This window comes from Sorex fumeus, unplaced genomic scaffold, assembly GCF_029834395.1.
Source record: "Sorex fumeus unplaced genomic scaffold, SorFum_2.1 ptg000037l, whole genome shotgun sequence".
Lineage (NCBI taxonomy): Eukaryota > Metazoa > Chordata > Mammalia > Eulipotyphla > Soricidae > Sorex > Sorex fumeus.
In genome coordinates, this window is record NW_026606094.1 from 33933918 (window position 1) to 33958574 (window position 24657).

The 24657-nt window shown below is 34.5% G+C and overlaps 1 protein-coding gene across 1 annotated transcript in view; it reads right to left on the minus strand.

Annotated features, from left to right (window-relative positions):
* Positions 1-24657, minus strand: part of CACNA2D1 (calcium voltage-gated channel auxiliary subunit alpha2delta 1) — a 474650-nt gene that overhangs the window by 387935 nt on the left and 62058 nt on the right. The window contains exon 2 of the mRNA XM_056118578.1: positions 4600-4681. Within this exon, the coding sequence (XP_055974553.1) occupies positions 4600-4681 (82 nt within the window). The remainder of the gene's footprint in view (positions 1-4599; positions 4682-24657) is intronic.

A 24657-nucleotide genomic window follows, 5' to 3' on the forward strand; every position in this document is an offset into this window, starting at 1 on the left:
TTTACAGCATACGTTATAATATTTCACAAAATGTTTATTTCCTTCAATAATGAGCATGGAGACAAAAATCAGGCAAAACTTAACTTTGTATATGATTACTAGCATCTCTTTCAATAGATTCCAGACACAAAACAACTACCATACCATATTCTCAAACAGAATCTGAAGGGTTTGAATTCTACATGCAAATTTACATTTTACAATTTCTTTGTCAAATTTACGTTTCTAAGATATTCAACTTAAAGCACAAATGCGTGGTCACCTGGGACAGTTTTGGTTTTCCTGATGGTACATTTGATGAAAACAGCAGCATCTTAACTAGTACATTAACCCTGAACCTATACAGGAACATATTTACTTTATCAAACTATAAGCAGAAATAGAAAAGGTAAAATGCTACCATGGACTCTTATGAACCACTACTTTTTGACTTTGAACTTACACTAAATTGAATAGTAGTTTATCCTAGGACAAAAATTTAATATTGCAAGCAGTATCTTCATGCATATTAAAAATAGCAATGTTCAATTCATAAGGTTTCCCTAAGATTAAAAAGATACTGCTTTTAGAGCTTAGTGAAGTTTTTTTTAACTATATGTCAATGTTCACTTCACAAGCTATCCTAAGGAATAGGATAATGCATGTAAAGAGCTTAGTACAGTACTTTAACTAATGAGAAAAATAATGAAGTTCTTCAGTTGTACCGAAAAGGCTTTAATGTACCAAATACACCAAGAAAGTTTATATGTATAAATTCCCCTAATTCTCTTTTTTTCTTCCATCACTTATTCTACCCACTTTGACAGTCAGAATATTCAATTGATGGGCAATGTATTCTCCTAATAGAGCTTTAGATAATGAAATGAGTAAACAGGAGATATTTCAAAATTCAAAAGCAATAGGGATACTACTACTTAAAATTTATTCATTCTTGCTCTTTAACAAGTTTCCTTATTTGAGAAAAATTTCTCAATTGTAAAATAAAGGCATTTCATTGACTCAATGATATATATCAAATTATATAGAAATAATACTTTATGATGTCATAGAGCAATTTTCACAAAATTACAAAGAAGTTTTATTTGAACTGTGCTGTTTCATTGGAACTACCTCCAAGGCTTCACGTAAAGAGCTTGGTGAATACCATGTATCCAATAAAAACAATTACATTAAATAATTTGGGGGAAATTATTTTCCTATTTTCCTACATAATTTCAACACAGGAAACTACTACATATTTATATTTATTTCACACTTAGTTCCAAATCCCCAATATCAGCTTAGAATTCACTCTCAGCTCTACTCTTGTGTTTTAGTTTTGTTTTTTTACTTGGGGTCATATCCACCTAATTCTGTACTCAGTGATCATTTCTGGTAGTGTACTGGGAAAACAAATCTGGTAGAAGAAACTGAATTCAAATTAGTGGCATGTAAGGCAAGTGCCTTACTCACAGTGTATTCTCTGACCCTTAGCTCTACTCTTAACTAGTCTGTACTATAAGATACAATGGTAAAAAGAAAAAAGGAAGAAAAGAAAATTTGATAATAAACGTTGTCAGTCAAAAGGAAAGAAGCATAAAGAACTACTTATATAAAGTTACTCAATCTTCCTGTATCCAAGCACTTAAATTAATTTTTCTGAGTATTTTTGTATTTTTGTTATCATAACTAGATAATCCTCAGCAGCAAAAAATCGGAATTTTTTATAAATAAAAAATTTTTATTTATAAATGTATTTTTATAAAATTTTTCATGATTTACTACATTCAACACTTTTTTTCCAATTCTCCGAATAACCCCTCAAGCCTGTTCCTGTAGCAAAACCTGAATAACTTATTTTATATTTGCTTGTTATAATTTGCTAAAAATGATCAAAAAATACTTTCTTAGAAGAACATGTGTGAATATTGTTGTATCTCAGAGTGGAGCCATTAAACCCTTGCAGAAGAAATTACTAGCCAGTTGTTACCAGTTAAGTCTTATGTGTTTACACTTTCTTAATCAAGATTTGTTGCCTTCTATCTACATCCCATCCGATGTGGTGTGCTACTACTGGTTCATCAGTAGTGTAGAGTTTGAGATGTTGTGTAGCCACAAATGTGGCCACGTGCTCCAGGAATTCAAAAATTTTGAAATTTATTTATGAGTCTCTGGATCATGGTTGGTTAATGAGCTTATTTGGCCCCAAAGCAGTTAACTGTCAGGCTTCTGGAAGAATAGGGAGATGTGAGGAAGTAGCTCATCCCCAACTACATGAGAGCATGAATATCTCAGTCACAATACCCCCATAGCTGAGTTTTTGAACAGATAAATTTCTGGATGAGTCTTATCCCAAGCAATGGCGTCTGACCATGAAAATGGTGGAGATTGTACAGTGGGGAGGTTTTTGGCTCTGCGGCTCTGTTTGGCTGGTTTCTGGGACTGGGTGGGTACTTTCCCTTTCCAGGGTGCCCTGGCCCTGGGAGACACATCCTGGCGCAGTGTGGAAGCATTTCTGCCTGACTGAGATTTTCTTTTTTTTTTCCCCTTATCCTGTCCATTCAATTTTGTTGTCCAAATTAAGACAAAGCCATCAATATTACCACTCTTCTTCGTAATCTCTATATCATGAGGAATAAGAGAAATGAGGGATGCTTTGTTGTTTAAGATGAGCTTCAAAAAAAAAAATTCCCTAAGAGTGAGATCAAATGCTAACACCAAAAGTAAGACTGAGGTCGGCCAAGAAAGTGGTTTTTGAGGCTGCAGAAATACTGGAGGAGCTAAGCAGCACTCCCCAGAGCAAGCTTGTCTTTTATCTCAATATGTCAACGGTCATATAACTTCTAACTATAATATATCAATTCTCATTGCTTTTACTCTCATTCCACAAATCCTTCACTTTCCTGGAGGTGCCCCTTTTATCCACACATCTTTTTGTATTCTAATGTATTTTCCCACAATGTGTTTTTATAGATCCCAAGCACCAGCTTAAAGGGGCTTACACATATCTTTGTACCCCCCCATATATGTAGATTTCATTTTATTATTAGAGTGTTGGTTCTCTGGAAAGAAAAAGAGTGTGACTACCAAGCCCTAAATAAGTCCTAGGTATATTATGTACTAAAACAATATTAATTTAATTTAATCATTTGTTATTCATGAGGAATACCTTCAATTTCAGTATTTATCTCAACTGATATTTAATTGTGTTCAACATGTTTTGGCTTAAATAGAACTACTGGGTTTTTTTTTTTGTTAGGTTTATGGGTTATAACTGGTGGTATTCAGGGATTATTCCAGCCTCTGTGCTCAGAGATCATTCTTGGTAATGCTCCAAGGTCTACATACAGTTCTGAGAATCCAACCAGGCAGGCTATAAGCAAGGCAAGTGCCTTATCCTGCCTTTTTATCTCTGCAGCCCCCTGATGCCCACAATTGTTAATATTAAGTTTTTGATTTGGGGCTAGAGAGATGGCTCAAATTACTGGAGTGGAATCATTAAGGAACCCCAAGCACTGCCCACGTAGCCCCAAGTATTGTACCAGGAGTAAACCAGTATAGCTCTCAGAAATACAGCCATGACACAAAAGAAAAAAGTTTTGTTTTGGTGCTAGGAATTGATCTCCAGGGCTCATATATGTGAAGCATGACTCAACAACTGTGCTATTTTTCCTTACCTGAATGAGATGATTTTAAACTATTTTCTTAATAAAGTTTATTTATAAATTTCTATTAATATGTAAAAAAATCATGTATTTTATATTCTTTGAGAAACAAAGTCCCATGTTTATCATATAAATGTCTGAAATACCCATGGACATACATGGAAATTCTGTTAATCTCACTGGCCCATCAGATTTTGGGAAAATAAAAGGCCCCAACTGCATCTCTAAGAATACAGATGGAAGTCATTTCATATTGTTATATTTGCTTACACTGAGATGGAAATGGTGAAACAATGTTTTAAAGTGACATTTAAAATATTGTAAGTCTTACAGAACTTAAACATGTAAATGTGCTCACAGGAAATAGACTAAGATGTATATAGATATTTTATATGACTCACACCTTCAAAAATCATATTAGAGTTTTATAGTCATTTCATAGATAGAAGAAAAGCTATGTTTTATATTCTTTCCTTTCCTTGAATTAAAGTCTTTAATAACTACCTTGATGATTCACTACTGTCTAGACCAGGCTTCTAAGCAATTTTCAACTATTCTGGAAAATAAAATCTAGTCTCAAAGAATGATAATGCATTCCTACTGAGGATTTTTTTTAAAAGAATTCTTCTCAGTATTTAAAATCACCTCTGAAGTAATTCTAAAATATTCTCTGAAGAATGAAAAGAGAATATTCCATAGGGGAGACAATGCCACATTTGGATTCACGGAGGGGAGGTCTATACATAAACTTAAGAGTGCAGTGAGAAATTCATTCATTGTAAGCATGTTTCTTGTTGAGTGTCTAACAATGCCATGGTTCTCCCAGGAAATTCTCTACCAGAACCATAGGTAAAAGCATACCCTATATAAAATAGCGAAATACGGTTTCTGCAAAAACATAGAAATGCACTGAAATTAAAGAAACGAAAAACAGGTTAATTTGAATTTTACTCACATCAGCAAGTTGACCGACTCCACTTGCTGTTTTTGCCAAAGTGACAAGGTCCTCTTGCATCTTATCCACCCATGACTTTATTCTGTATAAATCAGAAAAGAACATATTTCATTAGTTTTCTGGCATATTAAAAAGCACAGACCACTCTTCTGCATCCATGCTACAGAGAAGTAATTAAATTGTCATTCCTTCTTCACACTTGTAGAGTTCACTACATGTACTCTTGCATTTCACAAATTATAACGCCAAAGAACTTTTAGTATACAAATTCATTTGATGCTGAAATACCCCAAATAAAGAAAAGAAAAATGATATGGATGTGCTGCAAAATGAGTCTTTCTTCCTTTAATTTCCATTAGAATAGAAAATAGAAGGTTCTAAACGAAACTCTAGGTTTCAAGTCTTATAAATACTAAGTGTGTATTATTTGTAGGATACTTACAGAAACACAAGAAAATATAATAAATATGTCTATTGATTCCATTACCACAGGGAAAATGGTTCTCAACATGTTGATGATGGAGTACATTTTTTTTACATTTGAAAATCCCCTCATATGGCCCAATGCATATTAGTTACAACTCATATACCTTTTTCTTTCGCATGACAAATATTCTTCCATGCCATTATAAACATTCTATAACGTTTTTATTGATGCTTAATATCCTATTATCTATACCTTACAAAATATCCTTTCTGTGTACAAAACTTCAAATCAATTCATTTTCTTAACTAGACACTTGGAGTTACAATTACTGAATCAAAGTTTGACTTTTAACTTCATATGTCTACATTTACATATGCAGTCTTTTTAGATGAATGCAGTAAAGATCTTAAAATATGGGCTATAGATGTTAGACACATTTAGAAAAACCTAAATCAATGACCTTACTATTTCCTGGTACTAAAGACAATACAAATACCACAGAATTTTCCTCATTCAGGTCAATAAAATTTAATTTATAATCCTTTCACATTATTAACTTATTAATCCCCTCTCTTTTGTGAAAAGATCGAAAGGTGTATTCTTTTCTGCATATTCAGATATACAAACATATGTATGAATACAAAAGCCTAGGTCCAGACAATGACTATGTAAAGCTGGGGTAGAAAATTACTGTCTTATAAAAGAAAATGATTTTTATAACCCATAATTGTTTTACTAAAACATGTATCTTCTTCAGCTTCACCCCTTCTTTCTTTAGATACATAAGAATTCAGTACAAAGTTTCCAAAAATGATTAGATGAACTTAAATTCAATAGGCTCAAAAATATTTCCATTAAATGTGAGAGGAAATAGTATACATGAAAATGGATTTATATGATCTACAGGCAAACATTTATTTGTATGTGTATGCATCTATATAGACTACCACAGAATGAAAAGAAGGAATAATAATTATTTTAAATGTTGTATGAATATAATTTTAAAATGTAAGTAAAGATTAAGAAACTAAAGGAAATTAACTTGGAAAAGAGCGTGAAAGAAATTTATATAACCATTAAACCTTGCTCATCATGCTATGCTATTATAGACTGTGATGTTATAAGCTGGTGGATATGTTTGAAAATGCTATTAATGGTAATGATCTTATTACTATAAGTGGATAAATATTAAGAACAATAAATCACAGTAGAGAATGGTTAGGAGCAAAGAGCACTGGCAGCATTTTCTAATTCAGAGGAGAAATTCCCATTTCTCTAAGCAGTTACTTACTTAATTCTAAACCTCAAGAAAAAAAAATGGAACTATGTCTTCTTAGATATTATTACCAACATTGCTAATTAAGAAGTGTTAAACACCCCTTTAGACTTACACATCCCTCAAGATAAATAAACAGCATGCTTTGGGGTAATGTGCTCTGAATTACTGTGATAGGATGTATATAAGAAATAATAAGAGTCACTTTCACTTAGGGAAAATTGCAGAAGACAGTAGGGAAGCTTTTCTACAAAAAGAATACACTGGAAGTGAGATCTGAAAGAGAAGTTTTGACAAAATTGAAAAAGAAAGGAAGCAACAATGACTACAAAGGGAATGTAAAACATGGTGCATTTTCCATCAAGTTTTGAGCTCCAAACCCACGTATATCCAATTACCTTGTCTGAATGGCAGAAATCCAACATGGGTTCAGCAATGATAAGGACAGAGGCTGGAGTGAATTATGAAAAAAAAAATCACATAAACAGCTATGTTCGATCAGGTCTTCAAAAACATTATAAAGAATCTGGATTTTGTTCCCAAAATAATGAAAAATGTGGAATTAAAGAGTAACGAAGTCAAGTAAATGTACATGAATATGATAAAATAATTTCCCTGACAGTGAAGTGGATATTGGCTTGGAGAGGGAAGAGAAAGTAAAAAAGAAAGATCTAGATAAGAGATATACAATTCCAATGATTCATACTAGTTTTATAGCAGTTAGGAGAAACAAAGGAAAAATGCCAAGAACAAAAAATTACCTTAACAAAATTTCTGAACTACACACTATAAGATTATATGTATTACCAGATACAGTGAGTGGAATAAAGGACTTTACGATGACTCATAAAGTTTTCCACTTAGATAAAAGGGTACTTGATGTAACAAGTATAGTTGAACAAGAGTTGAGCATTGATACTTGTGCTGTCATTGGTCTACTGTAGTACTTGAGAGATGCATCTACAGATCCCTATTTGGTGATGGAATGCACATGATTTTGGTGCTCAAAAAAGTTTCTACAGAATTTAAAGATTTGCTAGTTAAGCATGTTTATTCAAGACTCATGTAAATTAATGCATGATTCCCAAAGAGGAGTATCTAGATAAAGGTGGAAATAAACAGTAACCAGAAATATGAAATATTAATGAGAAGTCTGTATAGTCAAAATAAATGGAATCAAGGACAACGATAACACTAAATCTAAAGAAGGGCGTTTCCAGAATAAGGGAAAAAATATGTACCCACCTGATATGCAAGGAGAATGAGGAAAATCAGAGTGGAATCTACCAAAGAATAGAGAATGAATAGTCAGTGCTTCTTTGACTATTGTTTGCACGTCTGTTTTTAGAAGAGATATGGGCATGTCTCTAAAAGGAATGGTAACTCAGGGGAAGAAAGAGTTTACCAACAAACATGTCAATTTATTAGTAAAGCAAGGTCTCAAATGACTTTAGATTCATTAGGCTTATCTCTTCTGACCTTTGTAGTTCTAACTCAAGGGTGTGAGAGATGGGTGAAGCTATGATCATAGCACAGGGAAAACCTCATTCATGGTAAGCAGAAGTAACATAATAACAATCATGGGTAAATGTAAATAACTTAGCAACTAGATCAAAAGCTAAAATAGTTCTATACCTGGTGTTCTTTATTAGGCAATATATATAAAGAGAGGGTCACTTAAAAGCAAGTTGGAGACTTAAAAGAGCAATGGCTGGAAGTACCTAAGGACATACCCATACATCCGTTTTCCTTGTTTCTAATCAGCAAGGCTGTGCCAACTTTCTCACCATTAAAGGATTGGTGGTAGCAAATTAAGAGAGGTAAACACAGATGAATATGAGGCAGATACCAGAAGAGAGGCGGGGAAAGTACGAGAAAAACTGAAATAGTAGGCTTGAAAATTGCAAGATCTCTATTCATTCTAAGTAACAAAATCTACCATCAATAATCATAAATGCAATAGTACCATAATCATAAGTAATGCTTATTTCCTAAATTCATTTTCCATGGAAACAAATATCAGATATCAATATTTCTAGGAAAAATGTGATGTGAAAACACTGTACTGCCAAACTTCAAATCACTCTAAAGTCCTGGGTTTTGTGCTAATAATGTTATTAAAGTATATGCCAAAAAACTAATTGAAAACAGTGGCTTAGATATGCATATTCCACTTAAAGTCACTTGAAACATCCTTTTCAAAAGGAAGAATCCTAAAATTACTGTAAAATAAAACATATTGCTCTCAGTTTAATTGCTGGCTGAAAATTTTTCAGAAATAGCTGCATATTATAAAACTTAAGAACTGGAAAAATTGAGCCAATGTTTATCCTGTTATAAATGTTGAATTTTGCTCGAGCGGGCCCAGTAACGTCTCCATTGGAGACTTTGTTGTTACTGTGTCTGGCATATCGAATACTCTCGGTAGCTTGCCGGGCTCTCCGAGAGGGGCGGAGGAATCGAACTCGGGTCGGCCATGTTGGCCGCGTGTAAGGCGAACGCCCTACCCGCTGTGCTTGACTACTAGTAATAGGCAGAGTGTTTCCTTGAGAAAACATTCAATTTTCAAATCTGTGGTGTCAGGAACACATTGTTTGTTAGAAACATAATTCTCTTGCTTCTGGTCTCAAGTGGTAACAGACTTCAAAGTTATAGAACAGGGCTTGAGCATGATTGATGGTCAGGAGAGTAAGGAATCAATGGCATTTGCAGACGAAAATGGTGAAAAATTCGAGCAACTGTACATGTGGTCAATATTTGTATGCAGTACAAATATCCACTTTTTGCTACCCATTGTCTCTCCTTTTGCCACTCTCCTCCTGCACCGATAGATTCCTTCAACTCCTGTGTACCATGACTCTGATCTCTTTTCTCTTTATTATTGTCTGACCATTCAACTCTAAACTTGAGGATGTTTTGTAACTTCCAACTGGCTCTTAATTCTCTCCTTTATTAGTACTCATTCCAGTATCATGCCCTTAAAGATTATCTTTATAGATATTATCCTTACATATGAACTCCCATTCTACTTTTTTGGTTTGGGCCATACCCTGCATTGCTCAGGACTTGCTCCTAACTCTGTGTTCAGGCATCATACCTAGTGGTGATTAAGTTATACACGGTATCAGTGACTGGTCAGCTGCATGCAAGTCAAGTAACCTACCTGCTATACTATTTCTCATCTTTCCTCCCATCTACTTTACCCACAATTTGCCAGGTCATTCTATTCTGTGTGTGCGACAAAATAGTATTTACTGAGAGAAGCTGTGAGAGGAGAGTGAGAAGTGTTCAAGAAAGAACACTTCTTTTCCAGAAAATAAAAAATCTAGATCATCACATTTTATATCCCACCATTCTTTTTCAAAGTATCTGTAAAACTGAACTGTTCTTCCATCCCCATACCACTCTCTTGGCTTCCTCTGTTTGGCAACACACCATCACAGCTATCCATGCCATCATGGTCTTTGATCTTATTCCTCCTCCAATTTATTGAATAATAATAGTATCTCAGCACCCTTCTCGATACATCAAACCCTAAGCCACAAGAATCCAATACTCCTTCATTTAACCAATTCTATAAACTATGTATCCTTCCCACAGGTGACAAAAATGAGGATTTAAAGAAGTTAAACAAGGATTTTAGATTACTGTTTTCTAATATCTTTTATTGGAACCAACTTCAGGCATTCTAAGAACTTTTATTGGAACCAACTTCAGGCAACTCAGTGCTGACAACTTTTTTCCATATTATTTTTACCCTAAAGCTCTCCCTGAGATAAATTTTCTATCTTTAATATAAACAAATACATTCCAAAAACACATCCACAGCACCCAAGTTTACCATATTCTTGGCTATCCACTAAATGCATAAATGTATTTTGAGCTCATTTTTCTATATTATTTCATAGTGCTAATTTTATCTATCAATGAACTTATGTTTCTATGAAAGTGCTTTTATATGTGTGTAATAGGCACAGACGGATTAAATAAAAAGTATTTTTAAAAATAATGTAACTGCATTGCTTTTTAAAAGCATGATTGTTTCTATTTAGTACACATATAGTAATTGATTTATCAATCAAGTTGTCTGTTTTGTCTATAATCCATACCAGAATAAAAAACAATTTTCTGTACCAGTGTATCTACAGATAGCACCCACTTTCAACAAACAGCAAATTTTGAATAAATAAACTTAATACTTAAATCTAAAATGGAGTGTTACCTTAATAAAGAGATTATCAAATCTTTACAATACTTTAAAAATTTAGATTTTTTAATTTACAGTAAACATCATAGGAAAAATAATTTAGTCTTGAAATCCTTCACTTCCCCTATAGTTCATTACAGTCAGCTGACAATGTATGCTACTATGTCTCTAACTGTTCAAGGTGTCCTCAGACACAGTTTAATTAGAAAACTTCACCCTGATATCTTTGAGGCTTAAGAAAAATACTTGTTGAATTATTTTGATAATTGTCAACATCCCCTACATTACACTTAATTTTCAGAAACAGAACAATTGTCAAAAAACAGAAATTTTTAAAATGTAAAACATGTTTTCACTATTCTTTTTTAGAAAACAAGCACTTGCCTTAAAATTAGTATCTTTCCTTTGAGGTTTGATTTTTCTGTAATATGGCTTTCAAAAGAACAATGAATTGCAGAGGAAATTATTTTTTTAAGAGAGTATGCAATCCATTCCATATTTCATTCATTTGAGGACTATCAATTTCAAAACAGCACAAATGACACGGTTTAATCTATTGCAGACTCTAACTTTTGAATAGGAAGTGTCAAGTCTATATAGTTACGTATAATTGTTTTAAATTCTACAGACAAAATTTGCTTTTTTACTAGTAGCAACAACAGAACAAAGTAATTGCTAAAAACCATTATAAGATCCTACCCGAACTCATTGTCCTTTTTTACTATATTAAATGTGGTACATCTCTGGAGAAGAGAAATGTGTGTGAATTTAGTTATTATCAGGAAGAGTCTCTAAAAACAGATGGTTTTCTTCCACACCCTACTGAATAATTCCACTAACAATTATCATAAAGCACAGAAGGAATAGGAATCATACTAAACAACCAAAGGAACCAAGAAGGCTGGTTCAGCACAGGATTTAGAAGATTCATGGTAGGAAAATGAGAGGAGGGGTGCTTTGCTGATTGGAACCTTGTCCTAGAACAACTCTGTATATGCCACTAACTGCTAAGAAATAAATTTACTTCATGCATAGGAGAGTAAGATATATAGTTATGTCCTGTGCATCTGGGAAATAATTAAAATATCTCAAGATTTAACAACCTGATCATTCCATTGTTTCTATTTTTGTTTGTTTATTTGCTTGTTTGGGGACACATCCACTGGTACTCCAAAATATCTGGCAGTGCTCAGGAGACCATGAGATGTTGGGGATGGAATCCAGGAGTCCGGCATTAAAAGCATGCACTCCAGCTACTTGAACTACCCTGCTGGATTCCCAATTCTCTTCACATACAACTAGCTTATTAATAAATATGAAGTAACAAAGCCATGTTTCAAGTTATCCGCTTCCTATTAATTTCCCTTCAATGTCAAATTGCTCCTAGTTTTGATATATATATATATATATATAAACATACAGCATTCTTATAGTTAGAAAAATATAATATTAATAAGCCAAAAAGTTTGGATAATTTAAACACACTATTTTGAATGGTTCTATTAAAACATGGATAACAGTAAAGTAAACACAATTTAAATATGGTATAAAAGGAATATCTACAATAAACCTACAACTGCTTGTGAAAGGATGATCACACCGGAGATGTTATTCTCAATATTTCAAAAACTGTTCTCAATTTATACCATTTCTCAATAAACTGTTAGTTGGCTTCTTAAAAGCTGTTTCATCTTGTAAAATTCATTAGTATTCCATGTTCATCAAAGTGGAAAAATGGCAAAAGGGATCTATCCTAAAATCTGAATCATAAGATGTTTATGTTCCTCCCGAGTTCATTTTTTGTTGACCTCACATAACTCTCATGCAAGTGTGTCTGTACATGTGTTTATAAAGTTAATGCATTTACAAATACACACACTCACATTACCAAAGTCCAAAAAGTACTTCATGAGATCTACTTTCCCACCATCTTGTGCTGAATTTGTTTTATCTGAAGATCTTTTTCTTTGTTTAATATGTTTGCCTCAGCTGCATCAATCTGCTTCTAGCTCCCATGAAAAAAAAATGAGCAATACACTTTAGGACTGATATTAATACCACCATTCAAGGATTAGCTCAAGGGGGAGAGTTCTCATACAAGGGCCTTAAGGCTTTTCGTTCCCCAGAGGCCTTAGTGCCTTTGGTTCTTTTTTTTATTCTTCCACATCACAGTAAGTTACAACCTCCAGCATACTCTATCTGCAACCCGTACCAACAGAGGTGTCCCACATGGCCATGCAATCTGCCGCTGCTGTTTCATGAAGCAAATGAGCTGAATTTGTAATTGCTCCTTATAAAAACTCCATTCATTTTATTAAAGTTAATACCTTTCAAAGTTTAGACTTTTTTCCTTAGTCACTATGAACTGTTAACAAAATTTATTGTAATCTAATTCAAGCACATATCATTCAATGTCAAGATAAAAAGTTCCTCATTTTTTCTTTTCTAAATTACCAGCAAAGCATTCAACATATTTGATATTTCAAAATATTAAAATTTGGATTCTCACAAAAGGTCCAGTTCACTTCTCCATGGGGATCTGCAATCAAATCAGTTTACACTATTTCACGAGCATGTCAGTCTGTCGTTTCAATTAATTGTGTTTTCCACTAGCCTGAAGTTATCTGTAAGCCACTATAACTCCTCAAATTGTTCTTCAAATCTATGTTCAGCTCCTTCTTTATCTATGCAATCAAAACAACCAAGCTCAGAAAATCTTTTTCTCAGTACTCCTAATAAAATACATGTGGTATCTTACCAAATGCCACATATACTGATATACTGTCTTACGTTAGGATTATTTTCCACCAGCACTTAATTGTCATGAATATACAATCCACAGCCATTAGTTTTATATGCTGAGGCTATGTAGCACAGTTTGGAACAAACAATAGATTTTTAACAGATAACAATTAACAACGTTTACACAGTTCAATACCATGACCTGTTCCTAACACAGTATGTAAACAAGTTCCTTAATTCCCACAAAGATCTGTTTAGGCAGATGCTATCTTGAGTTCTACTTTAGAAATGAGAAGAACCAGACTTTGGGAGGGTAAGGCACTTGCCTAAGGCCACAGAACAGTTTGACATTATAAATTTATATATACATATATATGTAATATATATGTAAATGTCAACAAATGCTTTTATTCCATGGACCTAAAATATGACTGGATTCTCTTTAGATGACCAGATAAAATTCATCAATCTCAAACTTAACAAATTTGATTATTCCATATTTCATAGAATTCTTAGAACTGAGTTATAAGACTATTTCCTGACATTAAAAAATAGTAATTACAGAATTCTTATTTTTGGCATGCCAAAAAACAGGTCTATAATTAGAAATAAGGACTTAAACAAGAGAAAACTCAAGTATTTTTTCTTTTAAAAGGTCTATGTGAAAAATTATGCATATCATTATTTCAATGGTAAAATTTTCCTCAAATTAAATTTTTAAGTAGTCATCAACATTACCAAATAAATAAACACAATTTACTTACAGAGGCATAAATTTGACTGCTTTTATTAGTATATCATGACCTGACATACTGGGTATTAGTAACATAGCAACTGAATCATATCATTCTCAACATATACACAGATTTGACATAAAGTAGGAGGCTGAGAGTCAGCCATCATGTGTTTCTAAATACAAATATTTTAATAGTAATATTAACTTCTTCAAGTGTGGATGAAAAATATGACTTTAAACTAGTCTACATTATTATCATAGTACAGATTCGGATACACAAACATATGTATGAATACAAAAGCCTGGGTCCAGACAAGTTTATACAGAAATCCTTTTAAAGACAGCTAACCCCTCGAGGTGGAAAATCAGGACAGGAGGTGACACACTTGCCCTGTACATGGCTGAGCCAGCCTACAACTCTTGTTCAAATGCCAGGGACCACACATTGTCCCTGAATATGTCCTGGAATCCATGAAAATAGATCACTAAATTTCTTCATCTCAATTTTGAACATTTCACTTGGATTATATTTTGTAACATGTTCTAATATTTAAATAGCCATATTATGAAATCATAACTTCTTCTGATTTATAAGAAAAAAACAAGTCAGAAAATAGGCAACTGGAAGGAGAAAAACAGGGGAAAAAATGTTAGTGCTGTAAGAGCTATATCCAGTTGAAGCTTCTGTGTAACTCAATATTTTTAAATGTAAGAATCAAGATTCCTGTTTGCAAGTCACTTAGGAAAGGATTTTAAAGTTAAAATAAACCCTTAACAATATTTAATTCACTACAACTATGAAAATGAAGTCACAAAGTCAAAGGTATAAATTGCATATTAAGATTCAAAGACGAGATGGATACTGAAAATTAAATTACTGGAAAAAATATAAAAGTTTCTTTAAGACACAATAGTCATTCTTCTCAGAGAAAGCCCATTGTGTTGAGGTTTATTTCTTTTACTGATTGAAATAATTCTCCTGTATCTAGAATAGAAAACTTAGAAACTGAACACTCAGTCATTCTAGAAATAGGCAGAAAAGATTTCACAAGCACCAGCTTAAAAAGGACATTACTTTGGTAGAAGGGTCCTGCCATAAGATAACATGTCCCATGTAACCCATCATCTTTATGAAATACTAAATAACCATGAAGCTGCTAGTATCATGAATTAAACATCAAAATTCCAAATGGATTGTTGTAGGCTTCTCTATTTTTTTCATTAATAATCATTCTGTCACTCTTCCTAGTGCTCCATTTAGAGCACATCCCCACGTGGATTTCAACAAGCAGTTTTAAAACAGACCACCCTTTATTATGTTGTTATATTAAAATCTGAAGATTTCTGAAGCAGATCCATGAATCATATGTGACTCAGCAACCTCCCACAGGCCTGAAAACCCATACAGTCTCATTGAATATGTTTTTCTCTAAAAAAAGAGACTGAATGGACTCCTTCCTCACTCTCCTGAATGCACAAATGAATGTGAGTGGAAGCAAGGCATGGGAATTCAAGCCATTTGTTTTAGGTCACCTATCATCGTGAGAGAAGAGTCCACTGTCACTGCTCTTGCTCCCTGACAAGGATAACAGACAGGCCTGTCAACTCTTCCTGGGATATTTCCCCAAAGTTCTGATCTTTCCTTTCCTGTCCCTTGATCACATCAAGGAAACAGTGGCCTCCTCGGTCTTTTATGTCACTTCTGAACACCCAGTAACTTAATTTTTCACTGAGATTTCTCAATAAATGTTCTCTAATTCAAATAAAGCAATAAATAGTATTTTTCAGTTCTAGAAACTGTGCAAGAAAAAAATCCATTTGGTCTTCTGGTTCTGATTTCTTTTTTCTAGATGTTTGGGTTCTCTCCTTAGAATACCCAGAAAAAATTTTTCATGCCAGTTTTCCCACATACTTCTTATAACAAAAATTCACTGCCATTCTGGTGAAGTTCTCATTTTGGAGTTATGACTCCCAAGTGAAAATACCACTACAACAGAAAATCAATGTGGGTTTTTGATTTTTTTTATGTCTGAAGTTTAAGAATATTCTTTCTCTTATATTAATTTCAGGATTCATATTAGAACCTGTCCCTGATTCTCTTAATATTCTCTGTGAAAACTAAGGGAAATCAATTTCAATGCAGTCAAGAAAACAATGTACATTAATTCTATTAGAATCAAAAAAAAAAAACAAGGATCATTGGACTGTATGTAGTAAGCGTGTTCTGCAATCCAGCAATCCATACAACTGTACTGTGTTCTCTGTGTTTGTCCTTCTGGTAGGACAGTAAAAAAGGTTTGTGGAATAAATGATAAGACACAGAGATAATGGGGGGAAATGCATGTGCCATCATTAGACTCCGGTTCATTAGACACAATCAAATGAGTAAATAGAGCTAAGAAGCCCAAGGAAAATTAGATATTCCTGGTTTACCAACACATTCTGAATTTATAACACAGACCTTACACTGCATGGTGTGTGGGCCTGTATCACCAAAACTGAACCCTAAGCAGACCCCAGGAGTAGTATCGGAGTCCATGAGGAGAGGCCAAAAACCACCTCCATAAAATGCAGCCTATCTGAATGGATCCCAAACTTAGATCCTTCCTCTGCTGGCTTAGAGAACAGATTTCCTACATGACTGCCAGATTCTGCCTTCAGGAGCAGTTGAATTCTGCTATATTCTCCTTTGGGTAGCACTGTAGCACTGTCCTCCCGTTGTTCATCGATTTGCTCGAGCGGGCCCAGTAACATCTCCATTGTGAGACATGTTGTTATTGTGTTTGGCATATTGAATACGTCACGGGTAGCTTGCCAAGCTTTGCCTTGCGGATGAGCTACTCTCAGTAGCTTGCCGGGGTCTCCGAGAGGGGCGGAGGAATCGAACCTGGTTGGCAGGGCCAGCTGCATGCAAGGCAAATGCCCTACCACTGTGCTATCACTCAACCTCCATAAAATAAAAGATAAATATTTACTTTTGCATACCTGAAAATACTCGACTAGTCACCTAAACTTTAAGCAATATTGCCAATCACTGTAATTTTACACATATGAAATTAATAATCCTATAAACAAAAATGGCATAGAATTTCATTCAATGATAATGGAAAGCAGGGTTGTATTAGTCTATTTTACATGGAATAATGGAAGCAAAATTCTTATAAGATTCTTTTTATTTATAATAAAGCCATGGTTTCTTTTACATTTATTGTTAGGAAAAGTAATGTGAATTGATCTTTATTGCTTAAGAATGTATCTTTTCACTGTGTGCAAGAGATCCAAACAACACTGATTTTGCTGTGCTGATCAATGACACATCAATAATGGATAATGATTTGTTTATAGTAGTCATATAGTAGTCATTAGGTTGGCTCCTAGAACTAATGGAATTCGCATTTGTGCATGTCTGCATTTTAGCTACTCATATCTGAACAAATTAATGAAAAATGCTATTTCAATTATTTCGTGGCATCAGTGAAGTGTCCGTGCACATACTATTACTCAATGTCAGACAGCCATGTTTCATATTGTTCTAAAGAATGTGGCTAATTATAAGTGGTTTAAATGAGAATTTACTGGATTTGCATTATTCTATAATTTTTTTAATTGCTCCCAAACCTTACCAGTGTGACTTGCAAGTCCCAGTACTTCTGGAATCACATGACTGATTTCCAGCACTACAAGTCCTAAGCAGCAACACATTTTCAAGACCTACCATTCATCCACTTGTCTGGTAGACCACAAGCTGCTGGAACAGGCCTCTGAGTCTCCTGAGCACTTCTAGGGAAGTGGGCCCCAAACGAGAGATCATCCCTAGCAGTATCCAGGCTATTCATGGCATGATGCACAGGGACCATGTAGTGCTGAGTACCAAACCCACATCAAAACCTGCATTCTAATCTTTTGAACCATCATCCTGTCCCTATAAGTTATTTTCTGTTGAACGCAATAAATGATAAAAAATCAGTCAGATGACTACAAGGGGGTCATCTTCAGATTTCCTAACAGAGGAGTTTTAGTCCCTAATATTTTAACTAATAAGCTACAGAAAACATGACTATTACACCCACATATAGAAAAATGAAGCCAAATGGCAAACATAGTCACACATTATTTTAAAACAGTAACATATTCAGTCATATAGTGATACTGTCATTATATGATCCAGTACAAGTTACCAGAAGTCTCTTCACAAACAAAATATAGTCTTCACAAGTTTTTATTAGTTTCTTTAGTTTTAATGAAACAAAAGATTTTACAACTTCTAAAGCTTTGTTCTTCAAGATCGCACCTATGGTAGAATTGGACATGCCTGAGTGGTGAGCAATAACCATCACTGATGTTCCACTTCTGGGATACATAATCACTTTTAATTATGTTTCTAGGTCAGTCATTCAATTTAGCCTTTTACTGGCAACATTAGCAGTGGATTTTGTGCATCTGGGAGCCATGTGGAACAAAACAATGCAAGATTAAATCAAGCACAAGGAAAAATGATACTATTAAGAGATGTGGTCAACAGAAAATGCATGAGGTTGCTGCCATAGTGAAACACTACATTTTCTATGGCAAGATAATATAGATAACAGAATTGCAGGGTGTTTCTCATCCATATGGTTCATCATCAACTAAAACATCATGATCATAAACTCCTATGCCAAATGTCCTTCTAAATCAGTGATTTTCAGATTTCTGATACATGCAGACAGGCAGGTGAAAACCAATCCGTTGAGCAACAATAACTTTGCTGAGGGAAGGAAGGAAATTTCTGCAGAACACTATTGCCTGTTGTTGGGGTAAAAAAGAGAGATCTGACTCTTTAACTTGCTACTGGAAGCAGAATTTGACACAACAAAACAGCAAGTTCTTATGTGTGAGTTCAATTCTCTGCTATGCTTTACCACTTCTTCTGACTCTTAAGTTCCAGGTCAAATATTACCATTTCATGGACTCATTCCTAATTTCATTAGCTTAATTCATCACTGATCTCCTTCTCCTTCTGTCTTCCATACCAAGATTTTATTATTTTTAAGATAATTACAGCCTTATAATTATTATAATTAAATTGTCTAATTTCTTATTTTCAGTCTCTTTAGTAGAACATAAACAAGAAGCGGTCTTTCTCATCTGAATTCAAAAGTAGTTTTCACTTAATTAAAATAGTTGCCAAAAAAATTCTGATTGATAAGCAATTCTTTGGAAGAAAACAAAATAGTCAAATTGGGATATTTGCATTTGTGCATGGGGCATGATAAACAAGGTTTTACTTGGAAAGACATGATTTTGAATTCAGTAACTTCTCGTTTTCTTAATAGAAAGGAAAAGAATGGATAGAAATAACATTGGCTAACACAGAGACCACAAAGATTTTATTTAAGTCTCATGCAAAACAATTCCAACAGAGATGTCTCTGGTTTGTGTTTTCATAATAAATATTCAACTATTTCAAGTTACTTTGGAATTTAAATAAATAAAAGAATCATTGCTTCCCTAGAATAAAAATTAGTCCCCTGATCACTCCTATGCCTGATTCCCAAGCTCAGGAGTAAGCCAGGAGTAAGCCAGGAGTAAACCCTGAACACAGCTGAGGGTGTGGCCTAAAACAGAGTCAGAAAAAAAAAAGGAAAAAAAGTTTTTATTGTATGATGCATTAGGCTGTATGAATAACATTTCAATGTTAAAAACTATATTATTAAATGTTTAATAAGAAAATTTTATACAACTATATATAATAATACATAAGGGATTAGGTGTGGCCTAAAATAAAATTAAAAAACAGTAAAATTCACACTCTATTTGTATATTTAATATACAATTACAAGGAAAAAAGAAAATATAACTGAACTTTAATTTTAATTGCTGTGTAAAGAGAGGAAATTTCTGCAGAATACTACTGCCTGTCACTGTCACTGTCCTCCTGTTGTCCATTGATTTTCTCGAGTGGGCCCAGTAATGTCTCCATTGCGACAATTGTTATTGTGTTTGGCATATCGAATACATAACGGACAGCTTGCCAGGCTTTGCTGTGTGGGCAAGATACTCTCAGCAGCTTGCCGGGCTCTCCGAGAGGGGCAGAGGAATTGAACTTGCGTCGGCCATGTTGGCTGTGTCCAAGGCAAACGCCCTACCCGCTGTGCTATCGCTCCAGTCCACTACTGCCTGTATTTGGGGTGAAAAGAGAGATTTCAATCTTGAATTTGCCACGCTAAGTAGAATTTGAATTAACATTTTCCATAGCTTTGTTCTTCAAGATAGTATCTATGGGAGAACTGAACATGTCTGATGGTTATTGGTAAGCAATAACCATCACTGATGTTATTACAAGTTAAGACAATATTTTTAACATTTGGATTTGTACATAATTTTAATGTGTCATTTATTTTCATAATATAAAGCTATGCTTAACTGTGGTATATTAATTAAATTGTAATTTATATTTCAAACCTCGGCAGCTGACCTCCACTACCCAACCACTGCCACGCTCCAGACCACTTTCCACAAACTCAGGCGCCAAGACTCACATATGAGTGAACATATTCCTGGACATATCATAAGACACTCTCTACCCATTTTCCATAATTACCACACCATATCTGATGGGGTTCACACAAGAGGCAACAAATTACAGAGGGAAATATATATATATATATATATATACACCTCTCAGAGATCCTGCCCACATCGCAGAGCCTGGCAAGCTCCCCGTGGCATATTCGATACGCCAAAAACAGTAACAATAACAGGCCTCATTCCCCTGACAGTGAAAGAGCCTCCCAATATGGCAGTTTAATTGGGAAAGACGAGTAAGGAAAGGCAGCTAAAATCGCAGGAATAGGACGAATGGAGACATTACTGGCGCAACAATGGGATGACAGTGATACCGTGATACACAAGAATTACCACAAAAATAAACTTTAAGATATAAAATAACTCCGGTAGTATTTCCAAAATTATTGCATAACTTTGGTATAATCATGTCTTTAAATTTCCCCAATTTTCTGAAAAATACTATGAAAGTCCTCACTGCTCTTTAAATATACATGAATCAATTCTCTAATATATAACTTTGAAATAGGCAAAATCTCATTGATACTATATGATGGGATGAAGCTCTTCTTTTTTTTAATTTTACCTCAGAAATAAGAAAGAATAACTTTAGAGCCAGAAAAATAGCTCAATGGACCGGAGCACATGCTTTGATCCCTGGCACTAGAGTTCTCCCTTGTATTGCAAAGGGTACTTGAGTACTTGAGTACAACAGAAGCAGTAGTAGCCTCTTGAACACCACTACTGTGACCCAAAGTCAAAAAAAGTAAAAGAGAATGACTTTATTAAAATTTATAATATACTTTACAAGAAGTAATTCTGAGAATTGTTTACAAAATCATAAATACTTGGTAACACAGGGAAGAGGAAACTTGCAAAAAAATCAACAATAACTGATGAAGTATAACTCTGTATAGATTCAAGAAACTGGCTTATATTTTCTTATAAATATTTTATATATAACTAATTTAAAGTAATTTTTACAAAGATAGCACAGCAGTAGGGCGTTTGCCTTGCACACAGCCGACCCGGCCGACCAGAGTTCGATTCCCCCGCCCCTCTTGGAGAGCCTGGCAAGCTACTCAGAGTATCTCGCCCACATGGCAAAGCCTGGTAAGCTACCCGTGACGTATTCAATATGCCAAACACAGTAACAACAAAAGCCTCCAATGGAGACGTTACTGGGCCCGCTGGAGCAAATCAATGAACAACGAGAGGTCAGTGACAGTGAACAATATGAACAAAACCAAACTAAGACCACCTTAACCTATTTAAACCTTTTACGTTGCAGAAACATCAATGTGAAGTCACTACAATTAACAATCCTATATCCATTTTTTAACAAGATTTTATATTCCAATCACTGTACTTTAAGAAACAAACATTTCACAAGTTTATAAACTAGGTAATTAGACAAGATCAGTCTTCTAGTCAAGCAAACCTTAACCACTATGATCTGTTTTTAAAAGCTTAATTTTCTGTCTGTCAACTCTTCCTTTTTAATTACTATAGAATCTCACACATTATGCATAATTTTAATAAAGCACATTATACTGCTTTCTGACATAACATGAAGCCAATCATCTTTGGCTTCAACCTGCCCACTGACATCAATAGAAAATAAAAACTAAGATTATAAGCATCCTAAAAAGGCTTTTATATTATTCTAGTCTTTATTACAAATTTTTCTAGATTGAGGAGTTTTATTTATAAATATTCCCTTTTATTCACTGAATAAGTGTGCATTTGTCTACAAATATGTTCAGCATGATCACACCATTTAAAAAAGAAAATAAGCGACTGTTGTTTTGTTTGCTTTGGAACATAAAGCAAGCTACATTTTAAGGCCATATAACCTCAAGTTTATTCAGTGCACAATTTTCTAATGAAAACTCTCCTTAGATAAAGGAGCCTATTTAAGAAAACTTGTATTACCCATGGGAAGCCTTCCTTCTGTTGCCAGCTAAAGGTTGACAAGGGTCACTCCACACCAAACTGGACATGAATGACATTCAAGGAAAACCAGCTTCTATAGAATTCACTTCTCGAGGAATATTCTACTTCTTCTCCAGTACAGTATAAATGTTTTAAGGTCAGAAGAACACATGCCTGTCAAAGTATCTATCCCATGTATGTAAAAGAGACAGGTAATTTAGAGGAAATCTCTGACATTTAAAAGGGAATCATGCTTTCAGTCTCCCCCTCCTCCAACTTGACACCTAATTAAGCATCAATAAAAAACAATATAATTGAACAGATGTACTAGTCATTAACAGGAATTACCCATTCTCCTATCAAATCAGAGTGTTCAGAGAGGGCTCTATTTGCAATAGGCTGACTTAATTGCCCAAGAATTCCCCAAAGAAATGTACAAATGGATCAAGACATCTCACACACGCACACACATATGCAAACGCACACCCCACAAATACAGGCACGCCTTCTCAGCTTTAATCAATGCTCGGTCATTGTTACATTTATCACTGCAAATAGAAATTTATGGTGGCACAACTGGTACTAGAGCCCAAATAGAAAAATGAATAATGCAATCATGAAAGTAATAGGATTCAGTTTCAGCAATACCTAATAATATATTCCTACAAAGCAGATTTTGATAAAATTGGCTTAAAATTTTTAAAGACAATAGATGAAAACATGCTCCAAGAAACTAAAACATAAGAAGTCAGACACACAGTATCAAAGAATTGCATCTTTCATACATTATGTGCACAATCTACTGTTCCTTATCTGTTTCTGGCAGTTTATTGTGTAACATTTGTTCCGTCACAAGGACCTGATTCACAACTATGGCAGCCGCAGAGATTGTTGGTTAAATGAGCACATGGGTTGTTGATTAAAGGAGCCTAAAGCTATCGTTTTAGGGCTAGAGGGAGGAGGGCCTCAAAAATCCTGAAATGTGACAAGCACTTATGTGCCAGGCAGAGAATCCAGAGAATTAGCACAATTAATGATAATCTGCTTCTTTGATTAAGTTTTCATGGATACGTATAATGTGTCTGCTGATTGAGTTGATACAGTCTGCCCTTATAAAAGCTTTTACCAGTATATGAATTTGGAGACAAAAATGAGGATATTCTTTAGAAGAATGTCCATGAAGGATGACAAATCCAGATGAATTTCTTTTCTTTTTCTTTTTTCCAGTTTTTGTTTTCTGGCCCACATCCGGCTGTGTTCGGCCCCATATGTGGTGCTGGAGATCAGACTCCTGTCAGTTATGCATGAAGCAAAAGTCTTACCCACTGTACTATATCTCCAGTCGCAGTATTTCAAATACTTTTTAAAAAAATATCTGGAAAGGAAGCCACGGTACAGCAGTTAAGGTGCTTGCCTTGCCCATAAGCAACTCAGTTTTGACCCCTGGAGCCCCATATGGTCCCTGAATCCTGGGAGTGATGCCTGAGTCCAGAGCCAGAAGTAAGCCCTGAGCAATACCAGTGGTGGCTGAAAAATAAAAACAAATGAAAATCCCAGCTCAAAAAAAGTTGCTCTATCCTGAAAAAGGTTGTTAAAATTTTCTAATCTAAGAAATTAATTGCCCAAAATATATTTCCATTTCTGAAGACATCTTGAATGAAAAACTGGCTTTCCCTACTGCAGTCAAAGATACAGACATATATGTGTATGTGTATATATTTTATATACATATATGTATGTAAATATGCATATGTGTATATATGTACATATACATACACTACTTTAGAACTGAATGCTTCTGATTCTTACAACGAGTGAACACACATATTACATATAGCATATAAGCCCACCCCGAGTTTATTTGTTCTGCTCCCAGCACCAGCAAAGGGGTCTACATGCTACAGAAAAATCTCCACTTAGTATCCTAACACCTTGTCCTATTCCAGACCACTAAAGTGAAGAACACAAAGTCACTAGCAGCTCCTTGTATTTCAGATTCTAGGGATCACAATGTCAGAGACTATTCTGGACATCTCAGTGACAGAGATTTCCTAGTCATACCATGAAACCTATTGCAACTGCAAATGCTTAGATCAAACTTACAGCCATCTGCATCACAGCAGATATGACGGGTGGAGTTGATTCTTAGTTCAAGCCTCTTCCTATATAAAATACTCCCTCTTACTCCA